The sequence below is a fragment of the Labeo rohita genome, chromosome 15 (genome assembly GCF_022985175.1).
Source record: "Labeo rohita strain BAU-BD-2019 chromosome 15, IGBB_LRoh.1.0, whole genome shotgun sequence".
Lineage (NCBI taxonomy): Eukaryota > Metazoa > Chordata > Actinopteri > Cypriniformes > Cyprinidae > Labeo > Labeo rohita.
In genome coordinates this window covers 2,537,115-2,558,214 of record NC_066883.1, presented here as the reverse complement: position 1 = coordinate 2,558,214, position 21,100 = coordinate 2,537,115, and the positions used below count along the sequence as shown (strand labels likewise).

General features: G+C 37.1%; 1 protein-coding gene across 1 annotated transcript; it reads right to left on the bottom strand.

Moving 5' to 3' along the window:
* Positions 1-205: 205 nt before the first annotated feature.
* Positions 206-18,573, bottom strand: si:ch1073-280e3.1 (complement C2). The gene is given in 20 exon segments (XM_051129042.1): positions 206-925; positions 1,765-1,814; positions 1,890-2,022; positions 4,258-4,349; positions 4,497-4,573; positions 4,950-5,094; positions 5,376-5,409; positions 5,411-5,521; positions 5,863-5,960; positions 8,395-8,532; positions 8,987-9,091; positions 10,578-10,709; positions 10,789-10,927; positions 11,710-11,843; positions 11,935-12,033; positions 12,113-12,286; positions 12,735-12,920; positions 13,969-14,205; positions 16,477-16,701; positions 18,468-18,573. Coding segments are annotated over 20 exon segments (2,523 nt in total). The 5' UTR covers positions 18,526-18,573; the 3' UTR covers positions 206-769.
* Between the last annotated feature and the right edge of the window lie 2,527 nt (positions 18,574-21,100).

The window sequence follows — 21,100 nt, the reverse complement described above, 5'->3', positions numbered from 1 at the left end:
TATATAAAAAATAAATGAAAATGTATGAGCCAAATTAAGACCACTGCATTGTGGGCCATAAATTTGTCATCCAAGTGTTCTATACATACAGAAAACATGTATACTTGAGCACAGAATGCATACTATACATTAAAAAAAATGCTGTAAGCAGTATGGTTAGAAGAGCTGTAAGAACCCCATGGAAAGAATGAGACATGCATTGTAGTATGCTTCACATCTCTTACTTCTTCCAAGTTTATTGGTGATATATGCATTTCATAGACTCTTCTTGTTATGCATATTCATTCATCATAGAACAAAGACTTTCAAAAGTGAATGGATAAACAAATCAAATTAAATTTCAGCTTACCATATACGTAAATGTTTTTACCTCTACATTATATATGTGGTACCTATTTTTAAGACTAGATGTGTCAACTACATAAAAGGCAAGCGAAAACCCAGAAAAAAAAATATAGTGACTTTAAACGGCAAGGCAAATATGCTCTTGTGCAAAGAGAAGGGAACTTGTCTCCAGTTATCTAAGGCCCTTAATATCATTACAATAATCATTTTAATAACATTAAATTTGTAGTGTCTCCTTGAAGCCAGTTGCCTGAAGTATTGAATCTTTTCAGTAGGATCATGAAAAAAATGTGTCGTCATAATCTGTTTTAGTCACATTATTATTTATTCTCTTGCACTGCTGCATACAATTTTGAAGACAGAAGTCTGTTGAATTTGTATAGTTTTTATGCGTTTCAAAGCTCTGTTATTTTCTATTGTTCTGCTAAGGAAGAAATACTAGCTCCTTGTCAAGGTACTGCTTGAGCCAGGGCATCAGAGGGAACACACTGATGTGGAAATCTCGTGCGTCGGGAGTCTGTTTCTTGACAGCTGTTTGTAAGCCGCAGATCTGCTCAGTGCCCCAGCTCACCACTGCCACCTGTGGGACAGAAACGGAAATCAAATGACTCCAGAAGCTTATTAGGCTGCTTAGATTTAATGTAGCACTTTACAACACTTCATTGTACATCGCGTGTTTTTCAAGTCAATGAGAAACTGAAGGCGATAGAGCTTTGGCCCTACAATGGATAGGCCTACTAGTGTGGTTTTGGCTTCCCTTCACTTGGTTTTTGGCCTCACTGGTCTTACAGTAAATTCAGGAGGTTGAAAGTGATGCTGCCTGCTGTGATGCACAGTCATAATAAGATATCTTCCAGTTGAGTTCACACATGTACATTAACCAGTCAACTCTTTTCTGCTCCCTACTGCCACTTTCCTTCCTGCGTTTGTTAAGATATGCTGGTAATCATTAGAGTCAGCATGAAATGAAGTTCCAAACGTAGGTTCGGGAGGAGCCTAATCATTCAGTCCTGTCAATCATCATTACAAGCCTATATAAGCAGCTCTCATTGCACCGTCCCAGCCTCCGTTCTTCCGGCATCCCTCCACCTCCCCTTCTCCTCCTCTGCTTCTGTTATTCTCCCTCTAGATAATATCGCAGTGGGGGGGTCGAACTCTGCGCTCAAGGTGAGCCTCGGGTTCGAGCCTCCATTAAGGACAGCAAGCCAAGTTTGTTTACCATTGCCCATCAGGACTGGATGGGCAGGCGAACTCGTAAAAAATGGAAATTCCCTAGAAATGTCATACTTGCTTTCTTTGAAGAATGTGTAATATTATTTTCCAGAATTTTACCTCTATAGTAAGTGAAGCTTATTTTAAAGATTGTGTGTGTCTTTATTAAGGCAAAATCAATTTGAAAACAAACTCCAAAGCACTCACTTGGAAATATCTCATCCTCTTACGTAGAAAGAGAGACCCTCCAGAATCCCCTGCAAAGAATTACACTCTTTATATGCAGCCTTTAAAGTGTGTGGATATAAATATATCTTTCCAAGTATATATACCTTTACAAGTCATTTCAACTCTGTTTTTCTCTGATCCTCCAGTGCACAGGAACCTGTCTGTGACCACTTCTGACACAGATGCGGTGCTGTGCTCAGGAATGGTGGATCTTGCCTTGTCTATGCATGCAGCTCTCTGTGGATGAAAGAATTACACTGTTAGAAATCAAACAATTACATCATGCACTTGAATAATTCATCACAAATCATCACATAACATTTGCTGACAACATCTCCCACATGAAGATCATTTTGTTAACGTAGACACTGAGGTGAGCTGCTAGTGTACACCAATACTCCCGCTCCTAGACCTGACGGTGCATCATTTCCTTAACAACGACTTCAGTACTTTAGTGTTTGCTTGACTTTCTGTAGCGCAGCTGCTGCGTCAAAACAATAGCAAGCATTTATACACGATAAAGCAAGAGATGTTTTTTCTTGTTTAGAAAAATTAATATTAATACTTTTTGTTTGCTGATTGGCTGCGGTTGGTTTGAACACCAAATTTCTAAAGAGTTTATTCAAAGCTCACAATTATAGCCTAATTTATATCCACGTGGCTTTTTTGCTCCTTTTTTGCTTCTAATGATAATGATACTTCAAATGATAAATCAAAAATATGATGAATGTCATGTGCTATTCAATGACATTAAAAAATAAATAAAATTATGTATTCTTCTCATGCTAAGCTACAGTATATTACTACAGCTTTCAGTGTCACATGACCTTTCAGAAATTATGCTGATTGTTGCTTAAGAAACATTTCTTATTATAGCTGGCACAACACACTGACAAAAAAACAAAAAACAAAACAAGATTTGAAATTGAATTGACTATAACAAATATATAAATCAGGACAGCACTAAAATAGTAACTATTTTGGAAATGAGGAGCATATGTTTCCCATCTTTCTACAACCCCAATTAAAAGTTGGGGAATTTTGTGAAATGCCATAAAAATAAGAATATGTCATTTGTTCTCTTTAGCCTTTATTTAATTGGCTTAAGTACAAAGAAAAAATCCAGTGTTTTCACTGGCCAACTTAGCTTTATTTTGTTAATAAAAACAAATTTTGAGCCATGATCCAGCTTTGCTTGTGAAGACTGAGAAGCTCCATTTATAGCCAAACATGATTCCCTCACCTGTTACCAATTCACCTGCTTGCTGTGTTTCAAAGCAGTTTATTTGGTTATTCTATAACCTTTTCACTTTTATTTTGCCTCTGTCCCAACTTTTTTTGGAGTGGGATGCATACTTCAAATCAATCAATCAATAAATATTTTATGAATAAATGTTTATATTTACAAAATACATTTAAGTTGGTCAGTGAAAACTCTGGAAATCTTTTCTTTGTATTTTTGTCAATTAAATAAACATAAAATAGAATGAACAAATCACAGATTTTATAATTTTACAAAATGTCCCAACTTTTCTAGAATTAGGGTTGTACTTAGTTTTTCCTAAGTAAACTTTGAAATATTCTCACCAAATCTATGAAATATAGTAAAGTAGGGTTTATGTGTAAATGTGGTATTTACTCACCAAAATAACAATGTCCACTATGTCATTTTTATTTAGTCTTTTTAAATTTGGGGCAACAAGATATATCCGCATCTCAACAACACTGAAGATATAGCAATGAAAACCACCAACATGGTCAAAAACTCTGTAAATTAATGTTATTACACTTATTTTAAAAGAATTTACTGTAAAAAAGTACTTCACTGTCTTTTTTGATCAATTCAATGCATCCTTGAAATAAAGTAATTTCCTAAAAATCATAATGACTCCATACATTTGAATTACTGTAAATACAATATCAGTCCTCATTATAAACACAAAATAATAATAATCAACTTTAATATTCAGTGAGAACAATTAGACTACGATTTATTTGATTGGGGACGGTGAGGGGCCTGGATAATGGGTAGGGGGGGCGCTGGCCCGAAAAAAGGTTGAGAACCACTGATTTAATTTAAAAAATTGTTTTAGCAAGTAATTAATTTCTATATATTTACATGTATTTATTTACAATTTCTAGTTTGTTTCTCCATATTTATTCTAGGTTCATTAAATGGGCAAATTAAAATTTCCATGATAATTTCCATAATTTGACACTGCACTCACTCACTCCCCCAGTCAATAAAAATAAGAAGTTTTTGAACTCAAAACTACCTGGCTAGTTAAAAAGCAGTATTTCTTTATAAAAGTCTCCAAAAACTTAATTTTCAAATCAGAGTTAGAAACCAAAAATGTTGTTACAACATAGACCTTCACTAGCATTATCAGTGTCTCAAGGCAAATAACAATAATATATATATAGAGAGAGAGAGAAACAGAAACAGTGTTATGTGGTTTTGTAAGGACTCACTTTTGCACCAGTATGTATGCGGGTGTCTGATCGATGAGTTCCCTGACTGATAAACTGAGCTGGGATTTCATCCAGATGGAGCAGCAGTTTCTCTGAACACAACATTAATTTTATTATGAAATTATTTTTAGCCACAGATTATGAGTATTACAAAGTATGAGTATTCTTTAAATGTTTATGTTCTTTTCCAGAATGTCTTGATTACAATATATTCATTCATACATTTTATGATTACTTACTGTGCTGGTCACATGTAGAGTCTGGAGCCAGTCTGAGAGCCCGGTTTGATGAACCGGTACAAGGCAAACAAATGGGCCTATGTGCAAAGTTATAGATGTAATGCATTCATTGGCAAAACAGAACTAGACATCAATAAACCCGAAAGCAGTCCACTTGTTGTGACATATTGTTAACCTCTGAATACTCAGGTTGTACTCTAAAGTCTTTGGGATCACACATCCTTGATGCCAAGATTTTAACGGTTTAGAAAAGAGGAATCACTGTCTGGCCAAAAGAGATTTATTTATTTTTTGCTAGTACTAATGCACACCATGAATGTATATTATGTTGTTTGCTTGCTTTTAGGCTCTTATTAGAGCCGTTGGACCTGGAAATGGTGATGTCAGACTTAACTAGAGGGTTGGTGAAATTTTACTGCAGTAGACTGAAGGAACATAGCAGCCAAATCTTACCTTGCATTCACAGATATTTTAATAGCACTCATCCTAATCAGAGCAACGTCGTAATCATAAAACTCTTTTATATTCTTGTCCTTAAGGCCTTTCAGATTAAACTGTGGATGAAGAATCAGCTCCAAGGCTTTAACTTGGCCATTGCCTTTGTAAGAGAATTGAAGAATTGTAAATATTCATATTGTAGTTTCGCTCTTTGTTTGACAACATAAAGAGAAATCACAGCTGACCCAATTTACTGCTCATGGTCTCATTGTTAATGATTCATCTTTGCATGTTATTCTAAAGGACAAAATGCTGGTTTACTCTTTTATTAAATTGGCTTTCTTCTTCAGCCAGCTTTATAATTGATTATCTTCGTGTGGAAAATAGCATTAGTCACCTTGAATTATTCCATACAGTTGCTGAAAAAAAAACAGCTCTTACCATATTCAATGGTTACATCTGCAGCATTGGCTTTTTGATACAGATTCATCGGATTCTACTTTTATTAAGCAGTGTGCAGCTGTCAGAACCATGCTCTTCGTCAGTATAGACCCTCTGCATTTTCGAGGTCGCTGGCCAGATATCATCTGAAACGCAGGAAGGCAAAATATCTAAATGCAACAGTTTTTATAAACAAAACAGAGAGAATGCGTAAGAGAAACATGCAACAGCATAAGCAACACAAGACAAAGAAGTAAAACTGAGAGCAAGATATACACAGAATAATGAGAACTAAACTAGAAACAGGTGAGCGAAGTCATCAAACCAAAGCAACAAATGAGAAGCGGGAACAGCAGGATCAAAGGAAACAGTAACAAAACACAGGAAAACAAGGCAGAACGAACCAAAAGTCCATGAAATGGAACATAACGGTGGCAAAAATCTTTATCACAAGTTTCATCAAAACTCTTGATGTGAATTTACCAACCCAGGAAATATCGACGTGCCAAGGTCTGGCGGTGTAAGTTTTTTCAGATTTGTCCAGCTCCTCTTGTGCCACTCCACACTTCGTCACAGCAGAATCACCTGGACAAGATGGAGGATATTTACATTGTGGAATTCCAACACTAAAGGGACTGTATTTTGGTAAAGGGACATTTTTAAGAACAACAAAAACCATCGTAAATCATTATAGTTGTAATAACATTAATTTGGCTTTCTTTACAACTGTTTTATTGGAGTGGCTGTGATTCTACTGTGCAGCTGACCTGTACAGACAAACTACCAAGACACTGTGGAGTATGACTGGTGAGAAAAGTTTCATACAATTCCTGCAACGTGTAGTGTTATTGATGCTGTATTTACCCGTCTGGCATTGTTCGGTCATTTTAGACCAGAAAAAAAATGTTTTGAATTGTTTAAAATCACTGCTTCATCGGAATGGTATGAAACTTATGGCAACCGCTATGTGTACCCTTTCTGCTTACCTGACCATTGGAACGGTTTTAAGGCTTACCACTCAATTTCATCACGCATGCCCATTCCAATCTTAAAATCCGAGCCTCCACTATTCAGACTTACTAATCTGGAATCAAGTTAATTCTCAAACTAGCAACTGGCGAGCAATGCCACTCAATTTCCCATACTCATGTTACTATGCTTGTTAAAGGTCTAAGGAAACAAGAACCAGCTTCCACAGCTAGACGCTTGCCATTAACTTCTGATCTTCTGAACCAATGTATCCGCACGTTACGCTCAGTCTACGTATATGAGCGCTTTGAGAGACCGAACATTAGAATGCATGTTTCTTCTCGCATTCTTCGGCTTCTTGAGGTGCTCAGAACTCCCCTTTGAATTCTGCCTTCAATCCAGTCATCCATCCCAGCCTCTCTGACATCTCTCCTCATACCCCAGATTCTCTCATGTACACTCTGAAGAAAAGCAAAACTGATCAGTTTGGAGAGTCGTGTCCCATTTACATATTTGCCTCAATTCCTTCATCAGCCCTTACGAGCCGGTTTCGGAGTATGTTCTTTCCAGATATGCCAGTAATTCTTCTCCTCAAGAACCTCTCTTTCTCACAGAAAATGGAAGGATTGCCATCAGATTCTGGTTTAACAAGCACTTTCAAAAGGTTCTCAGCGCCTCTGGCATATCTCCCAAGCACTACTCCGTACATGCCTTCCGGATTGGAGCGGCCACCACAGTCGCCAGCGCAGGCATCTCGGACAAAACCATAAGAGTTATGGGTGGCTGGTCGTCCGAAGCATACCGTCTCTATATTCGTAATAATCTTAACAATCTCCTACAAGCTCAGGCACACATCAGCTCATTCAGACCTTTGGGGGTCTTCTAATAATCTACAAATTACCTACAGAGACGAAGCCCCCATTCTGAGTCTCCCTGGTAAAGACTCCCTGATCAGCCAGTCCAGAGAACACCCTTTCTCTTCCTATTTTCTTTCATCTTGTCTTTATCTCAATAAAGTATTATCTGCATGGTTGTGGCGTAGTCCCTGTTAGTGAAACTGAGTTAATTAGTTAACTAAAGTTCAGTAACACGGCCACGCCTCAACCAATCAGCTCATTCCCCGTCAACTATTTATGCAAGACCGACTTTCTCTGAACTGTTTGTCTCAGTTACTCGTTCCAACTCACCCCTCCCCCTCTATCTTATCCATTCATCCCACTTCCTCCCTTCCCTCACACCTCCCCCCTCCTCTCCTTATTTCTCTATCATCCCTCACCTCTTTCCACAGGCTGCATCCAGGGGGGTCTTCTAATAATCTACAAATTACTTACAGAGACGAAGCCCCCATTCTGAGTCTCCCAGGTCAGCCATTCCAGAGAACACCCTTTCTCTTCCTATTTTCTTTCATCTTGTCTTTATCTCAGTTAAGTATTATCTGCATGGTTGTTGCGTGGTCCTTGTTAGTGAAATGATGTTTGTTTTCAGCCGCCACATTTATCAACGTATGATCATTCGTTCAACGGGATTGGCGGCATATGAATGTTTCATGAATCACTTGTGAACTCTGTCATAAGTTGATTTGTGCGCACTGATCTGCGCTTGTTTCTAGTTAGATTGATAAATGAAACCCAGTGTCTCAATTTTAACATGAAATACTGCCATAATTGAACAGCAATATAAAAATCTTAGAAAAATCATGAAATCATTATGCATCAAGAAAATATTATGCATCAAAATATTTCATTGATTTTACTGAAAAAAAAAGTTACATTTCAGGTGTCCGGTCACTTTTGACCGCCAACAAAACAAGTGTGACTCCCAAATGAACAATACCAGAGGGTTAAAACTGAATCTCTTACATTGCCTACAGCTTATCCTTATTCTACTAATGCTGACAATGCACAATACTTCTATGAAGCTCATATGATATTACTGAAAGAACAGTGAGAGAATAGATAAAAAGAAGCAATATTCATATAAAATGAAGCTGAAAACAATCATGTTCATTTTTCCGGGGACCCCAGAGGTTCTCTGATATGTGATTACTTACTGATCATTTGATTGAACACAAGTCCGAGCTCTCTATAGTCCTTCAGAACAAAAACATGGTGCTCATCTCTCTTGGAAGATGCAATACTTATGAGTTCTTTCTTGTTAACTTGTGCTCCAACAGCAAACACATACACATCTGTGAAACATACAAATGTACACAACTGGTAACATTAAGAGAAAAAAAACATTGTCTAGAAACAATCACAAAATTGATGCTTTCACAACCACACAGCTACACAAAAACACCCACAATAAAATACTGGTTGGTAAACTGGCTCGTTTACACTAGCTACATTTACATGAGCCCTAATAATTTACCAGCAATCGGATTAATAGCTCAACTGAACTGAAAGCCATATTCTCAATCAGATCCAGAAATATCTTGCAACCATGACAGTGCCTAAGTTTACAAACTGGCCAGTGTATAAGATGGAATATTTACTAAAAATGTCCAAAAAAAAAAAAAAAAAAAAAGCTCTTCTGACATATTCTTTTTACATAATAGCTTTCCATATAGGTATGTCATTAAGATAACTAAACTATATGCATTGTAAAGTTCTATACATTGGTTAAACCTTTATGAGACTAACCCAGGCGCTCCTCTTGTGTGTGGTCTATATTGCCAGGTTTGTAGCCGAGTAAGTGCCGGATCTTAGGTAAAACCGTTTGTGGGCTGGGTCCCATATTGGAGTGTCCTGGAAATACACAAAAGCAAAATAAGTACATGACTAAATGACCTTTAAAATAAGTCAGGCTTTTTGAGGTTTTAACATATAACATTTTATAAGATGTAGATTACTATGTAGTATTAGATAGTTCACTCAAAAATGAAAATTCTGTCACCATTTACTCACAACACCAAGGATTTTTTGTACATCATTTGTGGAACACAAAAGATATTTTCATACATATATTCATACATTCAATCATTCATACATACTGTCATGAATCCTGTCCGGTCTGCCAGCCACCAGAGGTCACTGTACATTTCACGAACAGTTCACATCACACAGACTGTTGCAATACTCACCGAGTATTGTTGTGTTTTCTATGGTTGTTTCATGTATCTTCTGAGTTCCCTAGTTCCCTAGTTCCCAGTGTTTAGCTTTCTCGTCTGGTCATCTTGTTTCGTCTGTCTCCCGCCTGCCTTTTGGACTACTTGCTCGGATTATCCCTTTCCCATGCCCCCTTCGGATCACATTCGCGGCTGATCAACGCTCGCCTGCTTTTTGGACTATTCTTGTGTCTCGCCACAACATACCTGTTTGCTATTGTCTACCCTGTCTGTTCGACCATGTCTTTGTCTCGCCCTTCAAATAAAGCTTTGCAAATGGATCCGCTCGTCTCCCTCCCCATGTTACACATACAATGAAAGTCAATGGAGACCAGTGATGCTTGGACACTACAGTTCTCATTTTCTTTCATGTCGCCACAGGACATAAGAATTGGTAAACGATAGATTATATTGTTCATTTTTGGTCAACTCCCCCTTTAAGGCAGATTTACACTTCTGTGTCAGACCTACAGTGCATCTGGAAAAAAAGTATTAATTTTGTTGTTCCAAAATGTATTAAATGTCCTGTCTCTGAGGTTTACAGACAATTCCTTGGACTTCATGGCTTGGTTTGTGCACTGACGTGCACTGTTAGCTGTGGGACCTTATATAGACAGGTGTGTGCTTTTTCAAATCATGTCCAATCAACTGAATTTACCACAGGTGGACTTAAGTTGTAGATTAAGATTAAGTTGTAGAAACATCTTAAAGATGATCAGTGGAAACAGGATGCATCTTCATTCTGAGTGACATGGCAAAGGCTGTGAATGCTTGAGTACATGTGAATTTGCAAAGATTTCAAACAAACTTTTTTCACAGTGTCATTATGGAGTATTGTTTGTAGAATTTGTAGGAAAAGAATGAATTTAATCCATTTACTTGCCGTCCATTTAATCCATACTTTCCAGATGCACTGTACACCATAGGCTCTGTACGTCTACGTCGACCAGTGTTTCTGTGTTCATGATTGTGAAACACTGTTGTATACTGATGTTCAATTCTACAGAAGAGTAACTGCGCATTGCATCTACACTGACCACAACAACACACACATTTACTGGTGAGGGTCCGACACAGAAGTAAAACTGACCCTTCATCCTTACCCGTCTCATACTAGTCAGTCTTACCATCAGTTGCAATGATTATGACGTTCTGAGTCTCATTGAAGTGACTTCGTTTGTTCTCCCTGAGCAAAGCGAGCTGATTGTACACCCTGTCTAGGGCATCGTGCAGATTGGTGCCTCTCTCATTCCCATGGCCTAAAATGAAACATATCATTTCATACAACTAGAAACCGGAGTAAGAACACTACAATAAAATAGTAGTAAATTAACATACTTTCACCACTAAACTCCTTTAATTTCCTCAAGACATAATCTACGTCGTCACTCGGGTCGTTTGTAATGGACACGATTTCTCTGGGCTTACTGGCATATGAGACGATGTCAAACTTCATGTTGACTTCATAGCTATCCAGCTGGAAGATGAACATAATGTTATTATTGTACAAGACTTTATTTTGATTCAAACACATGATGGCTGTTTTATGCTGTAGAGGATGGAAATAGAAGTCTTATGTACGCATGTACTGTAGTATATGAGGAGCAGTGATGCAGAGAAGGCCTATTTGGGCTAGTCTGAAATGTTTGTGGCTCATATGAAATCATTAGTTATTTCTCCTAGACTGCTTTCTTTACATTAAAAAAGTGAAATCCACACAGAGAAACTCCTTCAGTGGCTGTGGTGTCATGACAAGCGTCGGCATGTTTACATCCTGCCAGGATGGCATCTAGCGTTTCTTATCTCTGCAGTTTGTAAGCTCTTTCAGTAGCTGTGGTCTACAAAAAGCCTCAAAGGCATCGGGGCTTAAGTGGAGAGAACAAAGACGCAGGTCTTAAGGAAGTTTTATTCGTCCACAGGCATCTTCCCATTATTTTCTCCTCTTCTTATCACTAGGAAAAGACTGAAAATTACAACCAAAAGCCACACAATGTAGCATTGTATCAGTATTTTATTTCTGAGAGGTGTGTTGGTAAAAATAGCAACAGGTAGCGCCAGTAGCTCAATGAGTGCAACCATTTCATGTCATTGAAATAATCTCCCATAGTCCAAAATATGTATAAAATGATGTGGATTTTTTAAAAATCATAAATCTTTCTTTGGTTTTCTACTACATATGTCAGTAAGAGACATCATTTATGTTACACTAAGTTATACAGTCTGCAAGTATAAAAGATTTCAAGTTATAAAAATACAGACCTTCTGGACAAGTTGAACAGTGGCATTTTTTGCCAAGAGAAAACTCTCCGGTGTAATGCTGGCTGATGTGTCCAAAAGGATGAAGACGTTCAGACGACCTTCTGCAACCTTGATAGTCCTTCCCAAACCTTGCTCTAGTGATTGTGCAATAAACACAACCAAAGTAAACAACTAAAATAATGGAGCAGTAATGGTAAATGCACAAGAAAATGATGTTCTTTTCACCTTGCTTTTTGAAGTCGGGGAGTGACACGTCCATGACTGCGGTCAGAGATCCTCCTAAGGCCTGAGCTACAGCAGCTGGTTGATCATATGAGTACTGGGCTAAAAAACAAATTCAACATGTTTACATTGTCTCAGTTCAGCTAGTTTATGTAAATAAACCTCTGTTTCTGTGACTGACCGTAGCAGCGCGGTTCTGTCCCGCTCCATTCCCTTGAATCCAAACACTGTCTCTCAGAGGGGCCAAGCATATCCAGACCTGACTGACATTGATAGCGCACTCTGTCTCTGATTCGGAAACGTTGCCCAGAACGTAAGGCCCCTGGAGGTGTGCCTGGGTTTTTACAGTCCTCAGCTGCAACAAGGAACATAGAGAATTACAGAACATTCAGAATTACAACCTGTTTAATGATAATATTTAATATTTAATTGGACTACTTTCACGAATACTTCCATGTTCTGATTTAAACATTTAATCCAAAAAATAAGGTTTGTTCTGATATTATTCATCAGAATATCTCTTTACTCCTCCCTGAAAATGTCAAGATTTTTAAATATTCTTGCAGACAGTTATTTTGAGTGTCATTCAGTTAACTGGATATCTACAGCACATTGAAAATATACACAACCATAAACTGCAGAGATGTACTATTCGAAACCAGAAGTGTGTCACTGAGAATATAATGAAATTGCAGACAGGAGAAACTCTGAAACAATAAGGGAATGAACATCAGCATATTATAAAAGACCATAACAGGAAACCAAATCACAAATCTAATTGCAGGTTAAATATAAATGCTTACACTGGTCATCACACACAGGTGTAGAACCGGTCCATCCACCCCACAGAGTGCAGTTCCGCTCAGCGGATCCTGTCAAAACAAATCCTTCATGACAGGAAAATGTCTGCTTTTCTCCAATCTTGAACCACTGTCTCCTGGGCCAGAGCTGCCCGTTGTCAAGCTGAAGTTGAGCAGGGCAAAGGATCTCTAAAAGTAAAATAGAGACATGGGTGCTTTAAAGAGGTCATCGGATGCTAAGTTCACTTTTTCATGTTGTTTGAACATTAATGTGTGTTGTCAGTGTATGTACAAATCTACCCTATAATGATAAAAATCCATGCAGTGGTTTTTAATTAATCTGTAAAAATAATATCCCCTTTTCAAATCGAGCCGTTCTCAGATGCCTGTCGTTGTGGCGTCACACGAACAGAGGACACTCCCACGATAGTTGATTGACACAAGCTCTTACCTCAGACCAGCTGTCACAGTCCAGTGACAGGGATGTAAGTTAGACAAGAATATCTCTGATTGAGTGATTGAGGTGTTGTGTTGCTGGATGTAATAATGAACATAGTGGTCGTCATTTACTCCCAACATCTGAGCCGCTGAAGATGCAGTGATAGTCCAGTTTGTTTGTGAAGGGAATGCGCCTCCCGATCTACATATATCCGTCTATGTTCGCATAAATCATTCATGATCCATCTTCGCAGAAGTGTGTATAAGCGTTTTTTATGAATCTTTGCAATCGCCTTTCCTTATAACGTGGTAGTTAGGAAGTTTAGCGGCTAAATGCGGCCAAAGTAAACAAGATCATCATTCCACAGAGAGAAGAGAGGGGCGGGGTTAGCAGAGCTCATTTGCATTTAAAGGAACAACCCCTTAGAATGAGATGATTTTTGCAGAGCTGATTTTGACAAGGTAAAAAGGGTGTTGTTTTACACAACCATTGAGAATTTTTAATCAAAGTATATTAGAGACTTTTCATTAAGACCCTAAAGAATCACATCAACTTGTGGAAAATGGGCATCTGATGACCCCTTTAAGTGGAAGCCAAAGTAGTCGTCTGTAGGGCTTTTTGCATTTAAAACTGTTAAAACTAGGCTTAATAATCCTCGTTCAGTCCATGTTCAATCTTTACCCTGGATAATTAATTAAATTCCATCTTAACATTCGTATTTGCAAATTAGCGGTGTCAGTATTATTAATTGGATAAATCAAGCCTATTTAAAAGAGTTAGATATTTATGAGAATATACCCTTGCACACAGCATTTAGTGTTCTCTTTCCATTTGGGAGACTCATGGTTGACCATTCCCCATCTCTGTCACAGACTCTTTGTGCCGCTGGAAAAGGGTAGTATCGTTCCGTGCAGTGATAAGTCAGCACACTTCCCTCCAATCCCCCATTGGAGTAGGACACGCTACCCCCCGTTATAGACACTTTCAAGGAGCAGTTCTTCTGTGGTTCCTCATAATCTCCATAATCGCTGGTTTCTGAAATACACAGATGTGATTCATGGTAATCTTGGTATTACATAGCAGTGGAAAACCAATATTGGCAACACTTTATTTTGATAGTCCACTTTAGACATTCTACTAACAGTAAGTAACTTTGCAACTGCATGTCAACTAGTCATTAGAGTATTAGTAGACCGTCTGCTTAATATCTTCTAACACTCTTCTAAACTTTGCAAGTACATGACAACTTATTCTACTAACCCTAAACCTAACCTAACAGTCTGCTCTGAGAGTTAGTAGACATGTAGTTGCAAATTAATGAGAATTAGTTTACATGTAGCTGAAAAGTTACCTATAGTTAGTAGAATGTCTAAAGTGGACTATCAAAATAGTGTAACCCCAATTTTTAGTTTTGCGATAACATTCCAGAAACAAGCGATATTTCTGTCTACACAACGAAACAAAATTAAATATCACAAATAATCAGAAAAGCATCTGAGTGTCTTTCTCTACACTTGCAACAAAATGGATAAGTGCATAATCTAAATCACAAATATTACCCCATTTTAACATGATTAAATTTACATATTGAGTGACTGATACAATCTATACGACTATATTGGTTGAGTTATTTCAGAGAGGATGAGGTGTACAGATAAAATTGCTGGTATTAGATCTTCAAAGTTTTATCCTGGCATGGTTTTAAAAGTGCATCCAGTATTATGGCTTGTTTCCACCGAGCGGTACAGGTCAATACAGTACAGTACGGTACGATTCGGGACTGAACCCCCGGATCCACTTTGCGTTTCCACCGCCAACATACCCTTGCGTGATAGGCGTGGTGTATGCAGCTATCAAAGATAAAGTGCAACATTAAGCACAACTTTTGTTAAATGTCAGTATTAATGAACAATAATAGCCATTACAAAAGTATAAGCACAAAGTAGAAGAGGCTTCTATAAGAGAAAATAAAGACAAAAACAAACAGTTCAGCCAAACGTATGCTACAAAGTCAGCGCTGTACTACTGTAAAGTTGTGCTCAGCCAAAACGATATGACCAGGAACAAATAATAGATTCATGAGACCAACAATTACCCAAGATTTACCCAAAACAAACTGTATCTCATGTTTAATCACTACAAAGACATCAGAGCCAGCGGCAAATGTCAGACGGACTAGCCGGGCTAAGGCTGCTCTAGGAAGATACCCCCCCAGCGGAAAAGTACCAAAAAAGTGGTACGGTATGGTTCGCTATTTTGGTATCATTCACAACTTCTGACAATGGAAACAGTCATAATTGCGTACTGTACTGTACTGAACCGTACGAAACGAGCCATTAAAGAGATCAAGTTTGGACCCCACTGATTTATCTAATTTTAGACCAATCTCAAAATTGCCTTTTCTCTCTACAGTTTTGGAGAGGGCCGTTTTTATTCAACTGCAATCATTTTGGGAGAAAAAAAATATCAATTTATGAAGTTTTTCAGTCTTGTTTTAGGGCTAAACATGGACTGGGTGGAGACTCCAAGGGTCTATTCTCACCCCCCCTGTTGTTTTCACTGTATTTACCCCCTTTAAGAACTATATTTAGGAAACATAATGTTCCATTTATTATGTCGACGATACACAGATTTATCTGCCACTTCAAAAAGACAATGGGTCTGCTATGTGCTCACTTTTGACTTGCTTAACTGGCATCAAGGACTGAATGGTATTAAACTTTTTGAAATTCAATGAAAATAAAACTGAATTTATTGTCCAGGTGGAAATCAAACCACTATAAATTCTATCCATGGCTCCTTGGCTGAGCATAATAAAGCGATGGTAAAAATTCTAGGTTTGCTATTTGACTCAAATTCAAATTTGACAAGCAAATAAGTTCTGTGGTCACATCTTGCTTTTTTTAATTTGAGACTTTCAGCAAAGATAAAGCCCTTTTTTCTTTTAGAGGTTTAGAAACAGTTATTCACACTTTTAAAATGCAGCTGCAGGACTGCTGAGCAGCTATAACTAAAATCATTCCTGGTCCCTGCGGTGTGAACATGCCAAAAAGTGGGCACTTACGCTAATAGTTATAGGAATTATGAAAGCATTTCTTGGGTGCAAAAGCCCCTTAATATGCACCATTTAGGAGTGGATAAGATACAACTTTGAGGACACTGCCTCATTAATAAGCTGCTGTACCTCTAAAGATAAGTGTTTATATATATATATATATATATATATATATACATACATATATTAGAGATGATAAAAATGGCTTTATGGGATATAGTAAATAAATACATGAACTCTTTAAATAGTACCTTCACATTTGACCCTGGATACCTTAGGCTGCCATTCTCCATTAGAGTTGCAAACCTTTCGGCTGACTGGATAAGGTTCGAATCCCTCGCTGCAGTGATAAATTAGCAGACTACCTGCAGCACCGCCATTGGAATACTCCACTGTTCCTCCAGTGATGGACTCAGATGTGGTGCAGTTTTTGGCTATATTCTCTTCATAATAATCATAGTCAAATTGTGATTGCACTGAAACAGAGGAATATTCAATATCATTAGCCTTTACGTTTGATTATTTAAAATCTGAAACATAAGCCATTGCTTGTATGAAAAACTGGTCCTTGTGTCTCAAAGCTGCCGGTACCACCTTTAGTCTCATACAGTGTAGGAGTCACTGAACAAGGAATCAAACATTTAAAGTAACCAAGCATGTCATTTTTTAAGAAGGAAGTTGTTGAAGTGGATCTTGCCATGCTGCTGCTTGCATTTTCCAACATTCGTTTGAGAAGGACAAGTAAAATGAAAAAAAAAAAAGAATTGTTGGAAGTGCAATATGCTTGCTAATGTGCTACAGCTCTGCTGATCAGTTTTAACACATAAGGCTTATGCAGGTGCAATACTTCATACTGACAGCTAGTGGTTAAGATCAAAACATTGGAGAGTGTTGTTTCTCCTACAATCTCCTCCTCAGACTTGATGCTTGTGTGGGCAGTATTGGGGGTAACGCATTACAAGTAATGCGAGTTACGTAATAATATTACTTTTAGCTAGTAAAGTAACGCATTCCTTTTGAATTTCTAAGAAAATATCTGAGTTACTTTTTCGAATAAGTAACACCAGTTACTTTTTTCCCCATTTATTGATTGACAGGTCTCCTGTGGGGAAACTGTGAGTAAACATGATGTTACTGTATTCTAGAATAAATGTGAACATGCATTAATTCATCTCACTCAAAAAACAGATTCAGTATTCCTCAAAATGAATGAAAACAGTGAAATGCAAACTCAGAATATGACACAACCCTGCAATAATTAAATATGTTAAATAAAACAAATAAACGTTCGATTCAATTCAACCATACTAAGCAAAAATTACTTTAGATAAAGTAACATTTGTGCTTCATTTTTTTTTTAATATACCTGAAGAGTGACCTCTTGCATAAATGTACTTTTCTTTCAGCCTGAGGTGAATTCATTTCACTTTTGGTGTAAAAGGGCATTTACATTAGAATTGTTTTATGTTAAAAACAAAGAAGCAAGCCCTGCCCAGATTTAAAAAGTAACGCAAAAAATAATGTAACGCATTACTTTCCATAAAAAGTAACGCAATTAGTTACTTTTTCATGGAGTAACGCAAAATTGTAACACATTACTTTTAAAAGTAACTTTCCCCAGATTGAGGACAGGCAACAGGAATGAGCAGAACTGACAATGGAGTTTTTTTTTTTGGTTGTATATTAATGGTAATGGTTTATATTATTGGTTAAATTGGCAGTGGGTGGAATCATAAAGACCAAAACAAAAACAGACATTCTGACATGGAACACACATTTCTAAGCAGAAAAACTGGCTGTATAATGTTTTTTTCAGAGAAACAAGTATGTGTTGTTTTTTGTTTGTTTTGTTTTGTGGCACAACAAGTCAGGGCAGCACAAAAGCTATTTTGAATTTAACACGGACTATGTTAAGATGCACTTCAGAAAATGGCTTACTCCAGGGTTCTTACAATTATTCTTACAGGTTTCATATATCATATTCATTGATTTTCATATTTCCTAATCCAAAACACAGTAATCGCAGTGCTCGTCCAGCAAGTCCATATAAAATATATCTACACTCTGAAAATGTCTTACAAAAATAATTATTAATATAATAACAGCCACAAAGCATTAAAAGCTGATGTTTCTGGCCACAGACCTTCTCCTAACATGGATGAACACATCATAATGCTTAAATTTTGCATTCTCACCTTGTGATCCACTCTTCGAAAAATGTTGTTACCTTAAATGCACTTACCTTCACATACAGAGATATACAAGAAAAAAGAAATGAAACATGCAGTTGCGTAGTGCATAGCTGACACGATGAAGAGCGCTGGTTTCACTCTCTGATTTGAGTGAAATACCAATATGAACCTTTGTAACGTGTATTTGAGGAGTGATTAAACATTAACATTTTTAATGAAATTCTGGGAAATTACTATACACTAATCAATTTCTGTTAATCTTAAAGGTTAAGAGTCTAATTTCTGTCCCACTGGATAGAAACATGTTTTGAATAAATCGCTGTTTTGGAAAACAAGGAAAGGTAATGAAACACAATTTGCAAACAAAATAATTCATTTTGAGCAGAGGAGGAAGACTTTTTAAGTAAGTGGTGGATGAGAAAGACGGGAAGAGGAAGAACAAGACCAAGAACAGTGGTAGTAGTAGTATACTTTATTGTCCCTGAAAGGAAATTTGTTGTGGACTATTTGTCCACAAATATTAATATAATAAATACAATGATAAAAACAAGATAAACTCAAAATAAGATTTTCAGATTTTAGATGAAATGCAACTGTGATAGATCATGTACTTGTTAATGAAATGACAATGAGGGAAGTAGAACAAGTACTACAACCCAGTTTGAGCAGATTCTCCTATATCCACCAGCACACTGAGAGAAGAGAACAGACAGTTGTTTCATTTTACTAAGTTTCAGTCAATGTACTGTGTACATTTGATTCTGTTCAAAAAGACAAAATACAGTTTTGGGGGTTTTTTTGTTTGTTTGTTTTTTTCCACAAAAGTTTGCTGAACAGTTGGTACCTTATTATATGAAAAAATAGTATCTTATTATACGAATAATCACGTCAAACATATTCCAAGGTTGTCCAGTTGCCAGATCTAGTATGAAATGCATCCTTTTAACACAATCTACAAAATACAAATTTCAACCTATTTGTCCCCTTAACTTGGCAACCTACAACCCAGTGACGCTGTTGATATCTGTGCAGGTACCGCGGGAAGAATCACTGGTGGAGATGGGAGGAGAAGACTCAGGTGGTACTCACTGGTGAAAAAAAAACAAACAAAAAAACAAAATATAGGCCTATGTAATATATGTAATATATAAGTTATATCTTAATGTAAATTAAGATATAACTTCCACTTCAAAAGGCTATGGTTTAATTGATTAAATATGAGCGATGCAAGTTTCAAGGTCAGGTGCTGTGCTGCTTTGTTGTAAACGGAGCGAGGGAGACGTGAAGCGAGCGGATCCATATGCAAGCTTTTATTAAATAACAACGGGCAAAGACATGGTCACAAACAGGCAGGGTCGGACAATAGCAAACAGGTACAGTGTAAGCAAGACGTAACAGAAGCAAGACAGACAAAATGAGATGACCAGGCGAGAATGCCAGTCAGCCCAATGAATGATGGGGAATGTAGTTCGCAAAAAAACACACAGTAGTAAATGCAAACCAGTGGATCAACAAGAAGATAATGAATTATAAAACTCTAAAGATATAACCTAGTATATATATATATATATGTATATTTCTTTTCAGATAATGATAGTGGTAAATGCTGTTACATATTGTTTTAGCCTATGAACATTGAAACATTGGATAACACTGAAGCATGCATTTACATTGGGCTAAAGAGGAAAAACAGGCGACTTTATTTGAGAAGACCACCCCACACCACTGTTTCTTTATTGATCCTGTTTATTTTTGTCCTGAACTGTATAAATCAAGAGTACGTCATTGTTTTCTGCAGGTTGTGTGACTGTGGTGTCACAGAAAAAGGTTGTGCTGCTCTGGCTTCAGCTCTGAGATCAAACCCCTCATACCTGAGAGAACTAATTATGTCTGGGAATAAACGACAGCATCCAGGAGTTAAGCTGCTTTATGAACTAAAGAATGATCCACATTGTAAACTGGAGAGCCTAGGCACATATTGTGAGTATATTTTGATTTAAATATATTAATATCTGTTTTGGGATGTACACAAGCCCATATATTTGCATTAAGCAATATGTCGGTTTTGTTTTCTGTTTCCATTTGGTCAACTGATTTTTCATGATTTTCACAATAGTGTTGTGAAAAAGCATGGGTCTTTTTATGCTTTTGAAATTGGTTAACTCAAGTGGTTGATTGACAGATTACAGATTACTGGTAAAACAATGCTATGGGATGGCAAAACCCATCTAACCAGTAGACTGATCTCTTTTCATAGCATCTGTTGTTATGGTCATTCTGATATGCCTGAGCAAAGTCTGTTGTCAAATTATTTCTGTATAATTGCCTCCCAGAATTGTCTTGCACGACTGCGTTCCCAAACATCAGGCATCCATCTTCGAAAACAATGACTTTGCTTTTGTCTGCTTTTGTCCCTGAGGCACAAGTAATTTTTTATATATGAAAATGACTATATTCAGTGCCTTCTCCTGCTTTTCTTAGTAATATATAGTGTCAGTTTATCAGAAAGTGACTATTTTGTTCTCTTTGACTTGTTGGATGATTTATGTAATATTCCAAAATTTTCGCATAAGTTAAATTCACAACTTTGGATGGAAATCCAACTATAGATGTCAAGTGAATTAAATCGAAGAAAAGCAAGTTGAAGTTTTGATCAAATAAATTACTAAAACAATAAATATAT